We start from the raw sequence: 9,899 nt of genomic DNA, 5'->3' as shown, positions 1-9,899 counted from the left end.
GTGTAATTAATATGTGTCCCGGATGGGTGTGGTATGGGACTCCGACAGTCGGGATCCCGACAGTCATTATCCCGACTGGCCAGAGTCAGACAGCATGGCGAGTGCAAAAAAGCCCCTTGCGGGCTCGCTGCGCTCGCCACGCTGCGGGCTCGCTACGCTGCGGGCACGGTGGCTCGCTATGCGAGCCACCTATTCTATTCTCCCTCTATGGGGGTCGTGGACCCCCACGAACGAAAATAGCGGGTGGTCGTTGGGCACCCGGCTGTCGGCGTTTTGACAGTCGGGATCCCGACGTCGGGTAAATGATTGTCGGGATCCCGACTGTCGGGAACCCGTCCAGCACCCTCCAGGATTAAAGGGATGAGTTGGTCACCCTAAATGATACCTAGAAGCTAAATTGTTGCTATGGCTAACTTATCCACTTGGATAATCTACTGCTGGCCTCTAAACTAAAGTTTACCAGGGATGGGGACCCTTCGGACCTCCAGCTGTTGTTGAACTACACATCCCAGCATGCCCTGCTACAGTTTTGCTCTTTGTCCATGCTAAAACTGTTGCAGGGCATGCTGGGACGTGTAGTCCCACAACAGCTGGAGGGCCAAAGGTTCCCCAGTCCTGCTCTAAACCTTGCGGACCTATTGCCACTTGATCTCCGGTAAAATGTCCGCCACCAGCGCCACTGACACAGATCAGGGCTTTCTTAACTCCGCATCCTGGGCTTTAAACCCGCTAGGCATTAGGTGGGCTCGAAAGAAATGTGTATGTTGGGTTACTAGACCAAAATGACTGTATATGGGGTGAGCGCCGCCGGGCGGGACAGAATACATATTAATCACAGAGTAGACACAGACAGACAGTTCGCTGCAGCTGCGTCACGTGACCCGCAAGGGCACCCAGGTCAGGTGACGCGGCGTCACTGTCACATGACCCAGCAGTACTATACCGGAAGTTGCTCGTTCAGCTGACAGCCAGGCTGCTGTCGGGCATCACGGGACAGCGCCGGCCATGGCCTCCATCCTAGAGGAGTACGAGGACTCCCTGTCCCGCGCACATTTCCCTAGCCAGGCTCGGGCCCCGGGGATCCCGCTCTCTGGTGAGGGGTAGGGCACTGTATTAGCCTGGCATAGGACGGCTGCGGGCATGGTGCTGGTGGCAGTATAAGGCTGTATATGTTTGTGGGTGTTTGTGTAGGGTATCCTCTAAATATTAAGTATTTCCTGAATTTGGATGGGTGTGAGTCATTGGGTCGACCACAGAAGGTTGACAGATGATATAGGTCGACAGGGTTGGATGGTTGACAAGCAGTAGGTCAACAATGGCTAGATCATGGTTGCCTACTTCCTGACTGCCCCCTCCTGGAGAGGGCAGCCAGTGCAGCGAGACAGAGGGGGTGGAGTGGCTGGCGGATCATCCGGGGATGACTGGCCACTAGGGTGACACTCTCTGCTGTGGTACTTCTAGCACAGGTTTAATCTGCATATCAGTGCTGAAATACAGACCGCACTGTGCTAAAAGCAGCACAGCAGAGAGACACCCCAGGCAAGGAAGAGGGACTGCCTGGGTTTTGAAAGATGCAGGGTGCTAGCATGGTTCAGAATCTTGAGAATATGCAGAAATAGAGGCTGTCATAGACTATGGTGCTATTGTTTTTTGTATTTGATCTCATCCTTTGTTTTTTCCCTTTCAGGATATGTAAATGCCCGCCTAGAGAAGGAGACGCCTATTTTTAAGAAACAGAGGATCGACTTAACGCCTCCAGAGAACATTAACAGCTTGGTGGTGTGCAGTAACCAACTCTGCATGAGCTTGGGAAAGGAAGCAATTCTGCGGTATGTCTGTAGCTACAGGTTGTAGTTTTCCGTAGAACCTCCCTGACGCACAGCAATTAGGAGGTTGTTCCTATTTGCTGCTTAGAGACAGAAAATAGAGGTAATTCATAATTACCCAAATATATATTATACTTATGTGGGCCGTCGGTCTCCCCTAAAAGAAACCTTTATGTGCACATCACTCACTGATGTTAGGTGAGTCTCTGGTAGTGATACCTGGAAAAAGTCAAAAATTATCTTCTGTGCCTAGCTTAAAGATTCTTCTTTTTGTTCTCCTATAGTTGGAACTTCACTTCCTAGGAAAGATTGTCTTATATTATCCCTGAAACAGCAATGCTGGGATCCACTTTTCTGTGTTATATATGTACTTTTAGGGTTTGGTACCCTTTGTGTTATCCATTAGCTGCTGTTTTGGAGCACAGATGACTTTTGTATATATCTTCTTTTCTGTATTGTATATAGTAATAGAAATAGAGAGCGCTCAATAGTAGCCACCACCTTTATAAATGATTTATCAGTGGGTACAGATTTTCATGAAAATGTATTCAAATATAACCTAAAACAAAATATATGTGAGACATGATATCCATTGATTAGTTCTTTCAGGATGGAAATGAGCCAATGCGTTTTGTCAAACTACTTCATCAGGGGTATTGGTTCTATATAAAAGATACATATATGCCCTTTTTTAATATAATAATAATAATAGTGGTAATTTCTATAGTGTTCATTCTAGCACCCGCTATCTTTGAAAACCGATGCAGTTCCTCTTCCCTGCCTGGGGTGTCGCTGTCTACTGTGGTGTTTCTAGCACAGGTCTGGTTTGCTGATCTACAGACCACACTGCTAGAAGCACTACAGCAGACAGTGACACCCCAGGCAGGGACGAGGAACTGCATGGGTTTTCAAAGATAGCGGGTGCTAGAATGAACACTATTTCTATATCGATAATGCAGTAGACCTAATAATTGTTCATACATACCCAAACTGTCATATATGGGGTTAAGGATTATCAGTTGTAATAAACTCCTTATGGCGGACATTCAGTTTCGTCTATGAATATTAAACCATAATAGGTATGAGGTTAGGAGGAGAGCATGTATAAAGAGGATCCCGGTAGCATTAAATAATTTGGGTATGTATGCACATTTATTAACTCTACTGCATGATCGACATAGAATTGACCACTGTGCAGTGTATCTTAAATCCATCATTTCTGTTGTTTAAAATAATGCATTTAAATATTCACCATATCATTTCTGACAATGCAGGATCGATTTGATAAAAGCTGACCAGCCAAACCAGGTGGAACTCGGGCGTAAAGATGAATTCAAAGTACACAAGATATTTTTGGACCCCACAGGTAATAATCAATGTGGACTTTTATTTTGATACAAGGTATTTAGATTACTTTTTTGCATACATGCAGCAGTCCTCAGAGAACGTGGCCAAACCGGTGAGGCATGCCCTCTGGGGAAACACAGTTCAAATGGTGTGTACTGTACAAACGGCGCAATTTGGTTGCTCAGCAATTTTGGCTTAATATCTCTCAGCAACCATATTGCTCAGTGTACCGTTTCTTCAGTGACCAGCTATTTTATTCTACCTCATTTTGACTAGAATTCGCTAGTCGCTGGTACACAGGGGAAGATTTATTAAGCTCGGTGAAGTCATAAAGTCTCTGTGTTTTTTATCACCGGCCAATCAGCTCCTTACTTTGAAGTTACAGACTTGGTTTGAGTCTTGCACTTGAAGGGCTGTCTGTTGGAGCGCGCCCCTAACGGTTGATCGCCCACAACACAAAAAAAAAAACCAAAACACTGACGATTATGGTCGCGTAGCGCAGCAGTTATTATAAAGATCAAATAAATAACGCAATGCATCTTAATGTTACTGAAGTTGAGCAACAAGTCAAACCACACATCTCAACTGACCTATGAAGTAAGTACCTGGTGAACCTGCGTTGAAATGTTTTACCTCCTATTCAATATAACAAGAAACATTAGAAAATAAACGAGAAATGTCCCAAAAGAGATTACAATCTCTAAAATAAAACAAAAAATACTACATAAAATTATAGATGAGGCTGCCTGTGTAATATTTTGTAGCTTTACAGGGCCTGTGATGGATGGAATTATGAAAATCGTTAGGTTCTCGAATGCCACAGGAAATAACCACACAATCATTCTATAAGTGACCAAAACAAGAATTCCTTCAAATGAGATGTAGTTACAGGGTCGTGGCTCTTCAATGGAAAGAGTCCAGGGATGCTTCTGTTGGCTTTCAGCTAATGAGATGGTGTTATGTAGATGCTGGCGAAACAATGTAATCTGTACCTGTGATGTCATTTGGTTTAGAAAACTTGTCCTTTAGTTTCTTATGGTTTTAAGGGGCATTGTGCAAATAATGGCAGGAGATACCGTAGGCACTTAAGCCTCCCATACACGTGCGATTTTGGCTGATTTCACCCGATTCCGGGGGATCCAGCTGAGAAATCAACCCAAATTGCATCTCTATGGCGCATCAGACCAGAGTCAGAGATCGGATGTGCTTCACGTCCGACCTGCGAGTTGGACCACCTCCCGCAGGTCGGGAGAGCATGTGATAAATCACATACAGAAGGACCGCTTGTGATGTATGGAATGCCATCCTGCCACCGGGAAGTCCTGGGCGGCTCTAGGTGGATCGGATGTGACTTTGGGCTTTGCTTTCCTATAGAGTGAATAGGTGGAAGGCCCCAGCTCCCAGATCATGTGGAGAGAGATTCATAATGGCACAGTTTGGCCCTCAAGGGCATGTTGTACACGGTGGTTGCTGTCCTAGGGAGAGTAGAAGATGGTTCTCCGCAATAGATCCACTTGTAATGGTTCCCATAGGTATAATTACACCTCTTCTTGTCAGGTGTGTATCTGATACATCTTACCTCCTTTGCTCTGTTAGAGGAACCTGTGTCTTCCTCAAATAATTATTCTAAATATTAGTCAGTGGTCATGTTAGATTGCCCCTGACAGAGCTACGGAACCCTTGTTGCATCTAAATAAATTATTACCTACTTGGTACTTCGAAAATGTTTTAAGAAATACATTTTTTTTGGTACTTATTTATTTATTTATTTATTAACAGTTTCTTATATAGCGCATACATATTACGCAGCGCTTTACAGAGAATATATTTTTAACATTCACATCAGTCCCTGCCCCAGTGGAGCTTACAGTCTATATTCCCTACCACATGTACACACACACAGACATTCTGGGGTGAATTTTTTGTTGGAAGCCAATTAACCTATCTGTATATTTTTGGATTGTGGGAGGAAACCGGAGTACCCGGAGTAAACCCACGCAAGCACGGGGAGAATATACAAACTCCGCACAGTTAGAGCCATGGTGAGGATCGAACCCATGACCTCAGCACTGTGAGGCAGTAATGCTAACCATTACACCATCCGTGCTGCCCATCACATCGTATACCATAAGGCATACGATGGTATGCGATGCGATATGGCGCGATGTTGTACAATGTCATACAATTTTAAAATTGTATGGCATACAATGCGATGGGATGCTATTAAAAATTGTATAAGCACCCTAATGGGTGCTTACAATGTTAAATGCACCCCCCACTGTAAACGTGAACCTGAAGCGTGGCGAGCCCGCGAGGGGCGGCAGTATGGGTCCTACGACCTTTTCATACCCCCACTATCCACGTCGGCGTGGAGTTGTTTTTATAAAGTGTGGCGAGCGGACGCGCATAACTTCACAGGTATACGCGGGGCTCGCCACGCTTCGGGCTCGCGCTCGCCACACTTTATAAAATCAACTCAACGCCGACGTGGATAGTGGGGGTATGAAAAGGTTGTAGGACGCGTACCGCCGCCCCTCGCGGGCTCGATGCGCTCGCCACACTTCGGGTTCACGTTTATAGTGGGGGGTGCATTTAACATTGTAAGCACCATTAGGGTGCTTATACAATTTTTAATCGAATAGGGGGCTAAAATCGCATCGCAGTGCATCGGGTGTATGGCATGCGATGCAATGAAAACATTGCGCAATCAATATCGGGGGCGCCGTGATAATACATAAGTACCTTTTACTTTACATTTACTTTAGACTACTTCGTAGCACTGATATAAATGATTTGCATAATAAGTGAATGTATTTGTTGTTGGTTTTAGGATCACATCTCCTGATCGCCCTGAACACTAGCGAGTGCCTTTATCTCAATCGCAATGCCCAGAGAGTGCGATCACTCCCCCGATGGAAGGGCCACATGATCGAAAGTATCGGATGGAACAAGTTCCAAAAGAATGACACCACCACAGGCCCCATTCTAGTAGGCACTGATCAGGGTCAGATCTATGAAGCGGAAATCTCAACCAGTGAAGGCGGTCTTTTTGGAACAAATCCTGACCAGTATTTTCGCTACCTTTACACCTTGGAGGAAGAGACCGGACCTGCACCGATATGCTGTCTGGAAATCGATTGTGGGTATGAGAATCGTTTTTGTGTTCTCGCCACCACGAGGAAAAGACTCTTCCAGTTTGCGGCTAAACTAACAGAAGGCACCGAGCAACAAGGCTTTGCACCACTTTTCAGCCATTCAGCAGATGACCCTCCGAGCATCCGAGAGTTTCCCGATGATCTTGGCTATAGTGAAATAGCTTTCTACACTCAAAAGCTTCGCACCTCCCCAACGTCCTTTGCTTGGATGATGGGGAATGGCGTGCTTTACGGCAACTTGGACTTCTCTAGGCCAGATTCTGGTCTTACTGATGTCCAGGTTTGGGAATACCCATCCAATGAGAAACCAATATCCATTGTTCTTACTCAATTCCATTTTTTACTTTTGCTACCGGACAGGGTGAAGGCCATTTGTACATTAAATGGTCAGGTAGTATTTGAAGATATCTTTCCAGAAAAGTTTGGCCCGTTGAGAAGGATGGTGAAGGACCCAGTTATAGGCCAGATCTGGATCCATACGGAGAGAGCGGTCTTCCGGTACCTCGTTGATCGTGAGCCAAGAGATGTTTGGAAGATGTACATGAACATGGGCAAATTTGACTTGGCCAAAGAGTTTTGTAAAGATCGTCCTGAATGTATGGATATGGTTTTGGCCAAGGAGGCTGAGCACTGCTTCCAGACCAAGAAGTACAAAGAGAGCGCTAAATGTTACGCTCTCACCCAGAATTACTTTGAAGAAATCGCACTTAAATTCATTGAAGCAAAACAGGAAGAAGCCCTGATGGAGTTTCTACTGAAGAAGTTGTCCAACCTGAAGCCTTCAGAGAAAATCCAAGTCACTCTGCTCACCACCTGGTTAACAGAGTTGTATCTCAATCGCCTTGGAATTTTAGAGAGTGATACATCAAAAAGAAGCATATATCTAAAGACTCGTACCGATTTCCGATCCTTTCTCAGCAGCAAGATTAATAAAGAATGCCTCAGTAATAACCGCGCCTCCATATACGACCTCTTAGCCAGTCACGGGGACACAGAGCACATGGTGTACTTCGCGGTCCTGATGGAAGACTATGAACGGGTAGTGTCCCATCACTGCCAAAATGATGATTACGATGAAGCCCTCAATGTCTTATCAAAACACAAAGACAAGAGACTTTTTTACAAGTTCTCCCCAGTCCTGATGCAGCACATACCGAAAAAGGTGGTAGACTCCTGGGTCCAAATGGGGAAAAAGCTGGACCCGAAGAACCTCATTCCTGCTCTCGTTAATTACAGTCAAAGCGCATGCACTCAGATCAATGAGGCCATCCGGTACATGGAATTCTGCGTGTACGAACTGAAGGAAACCGAACAGGCCATTCACAACTACTTACTGTCGCTGTACGCTCAGTTCCGGCCAGATCGTCTCCTCTCGTACTTGGAAAAGGCTGGTACCAACCCCAACAGAATCCATTATGACCTAAAATATGCTCTGCGCCTGTGCGCGGAACATGAGCACCATCATGCCTGCGTCCATGTCTACAAGGTTATGGAGCTGTATGAAGAAGCGGTGGATCTAGCTTTAAAGGTAGGCCTAATATCTCGGTATCCATATGTAATAAGGCTCACATTGTTATTATATGGATAAAGGTGTCGTCTTCCGACATTCATGAAACTGTCCTCACTCATAGGAATAGGGATGCTTGGGTCAGACCCATATTTGGTTGACAGTCAATGGGTTGATCACCCATATGGTCAACATTAAAAACCGTTGGCCGGGTAGTTAGGTTGACTTTCAATTGTTGACAAGTAAACGAGGTTGGCATATTTTTATTGTACTCCTCCTTTTTTTTTTCACACACTAAGGGGTCGATCCCATTAACGCTGACATGCGAGTTGCCGATCGGGTGCCGATTTCACGCTGAAAACGGTGCCCGAATTAACCCTAACTCACACCCTTCGCAGGGCCAAATTCACTGAAATTTGCTCGCACCCCTATGTAAAGTGTGCTGGGTGTCGTGATGATTCGCACTTGGCGAATCATCCGCACCCTTCGGGGTTAATAGGAACGACCCCTAAGTGTACTGCTTCACGCTATCCCTGTGCTTGGCGCAGGTTACTATTAACAGTTGTAGTCAATGTGGATGGTGTAGTATGGAAGATGTAAAAAAACAAGCACACGGAGGAAAAAAACCTGTTGATTCTAGCCAATGGCCATGTCAACCTTTTGTACCGGTCGACCTAATGTGTGTTGACTATATGGGGTTGAACTATTATTGGGGGGAGGGGGGTCCGGCACAGACCAAGGCCTCTCCGATCACCATGTCCTGCCCAGTGGAGTGCTCTCAAAAGTCTGCATATCGAAGAGCTCACACATGACCGGCAACTCCTTGGCGGAGAAGCCCACCTGCGAAGCCTGACGCAGGGCAGCCATGTTTTGTCCCGCAGCGACTGAATGTGATGTCACGCAGCCGCTACGGCCTACTGTACCCAGTAAACACTGTGTCCCATCCCCACAATTCTGCGGCATTAAACCCCTCCCCCCCTCCCCCGCCCGGCCTCGCCATATACCTTAAAAATGTTTTTAAACCGTCCTATACATTATGTTTTACAGGTCGATGTGGATCTGGCAAAGTCTTGTGCAGACCTACCAGCTGATGATGAGGAGCTGATGAAGAAGCTGTGGTTGAAGATCGCTCGTCACGTGGTGCAGGAAGAGAAGGATGTGAAGAAGGCCATGGTTTGTCTGTCCAGCTGTAATCTTCTTAAAATCGAGGATATTCTTCCGTTCTTCCCCGACTTTGTGACCATCGACCACTTCAAGGAAGCCATCTGCAGCTCTCTGCAAGCTTACAACCAGCACATCGAGGAGCTGAAACAAGAAATGGAAGACGCCACACAGAGTGCCAAGCGCATCCGGGAAGACATGCAGGAGATGAGAAATAAGTACGGCTCCGTGGAACCACAAGATAAGTGCACTTCCTGCGACTTCCCGCTTTTGAACCGCCCCTTTTACCTCTTCCTGTGCGGTCACATGTTCCACTATGACTGTCTTGCGCAGACCGTCGTCCCCAATCTCCCTGCTTACAGGCAGATGAAACTGGATGACCTGCAGAAGAAGCTGGGGGCCGTCGTCCAGCCTTCCAAAAGCCGCTCCCACACAAAGGACGAGGATAACCTAGGTCTGGGACAGGGGCAGCAGAGTCGAGAGCAGATTAAGGCGGACATTGACGACATATTGGCAGCGGAGTGCCCCTATTGCGGTGAACTGATGATTCGATCTATCGACAAACCTTTCATAGATCCGCAGCAGTATAAGGAGGAGATGCTCAGCTGGCTGTAGGACTTCTTGCTGAGGTTTCAATGAAACTGCACAATTGCCTGAATAAACCCTTCACTACCATGTGTTGTATAATGGTGTCCGTCCTTGTGCCTGCTGTGTATCTGGTGTAGCTGTGAACGGGTTTCTCTATCCGTTACTGACAATACTCTGATGCACATGAGCTGTTTTTTGCATATGGCTGACTGTATGTATATGTGATTTGTCCACACAAGTATCACATTTAAATGCCTTCAAAAATTGTAAAACATTTCTGTGATAGACATGTACACTGTAATATGAATACATTAT

The 9,899-nt window shown here is 46.1% G+C and overlaps 1 protein-coding gene across 1 annotated transcript; it reads left to right on the top strand.

Moving 5' to 3' along the window:
* Nucleotides 1-934: 934 nt before the first annotated feature.
* Nucleotides 935-9,673, top strand: VPS18 (VPS18 core subunit of CORVET and HOPS complexes). The gene is made up of 5 exons (XM_083167620.1): nucleotides 935-1,093; nucleotides 1,688-1,829; nucleotides 3,101-3,192; nucleotides 6,004-7,856; nucleotides 8,883-9,673. The coding sequence occupies exons 1-5, from the start codon at nucleotides 1,006-1,008 to the stop codon at nucleotides 9,609-9,611; spliced, it is 2,904 nt and encodes a 967-aa protein (XP_083023746.1). The 5' UTR covers nucleotides 935-1,005; the 3' UTR covers nucleotides 9,612-9,673.
* Nucleotides 9,674-9,899: the final 226 nt, after the last annotated feature.

The sequence above is a fragment of the Crinia signifera genome, chromosome 12 (genome assembly GCF_055691185.1).
Source record: "Crinia signifera chromosome 12, ASM5569118v1, whole genome shotgun sequence".
In the NCBI taxonomy this organism is placed as follows: Eukaryota; Metazoa; Chordata; class Amphibia; order Anura; family Myobatrachidae; genus Crinia; species Crinia signifera.
This window is presented reverse-complemented; position numbering and strand designations above follow the sequence as displayed.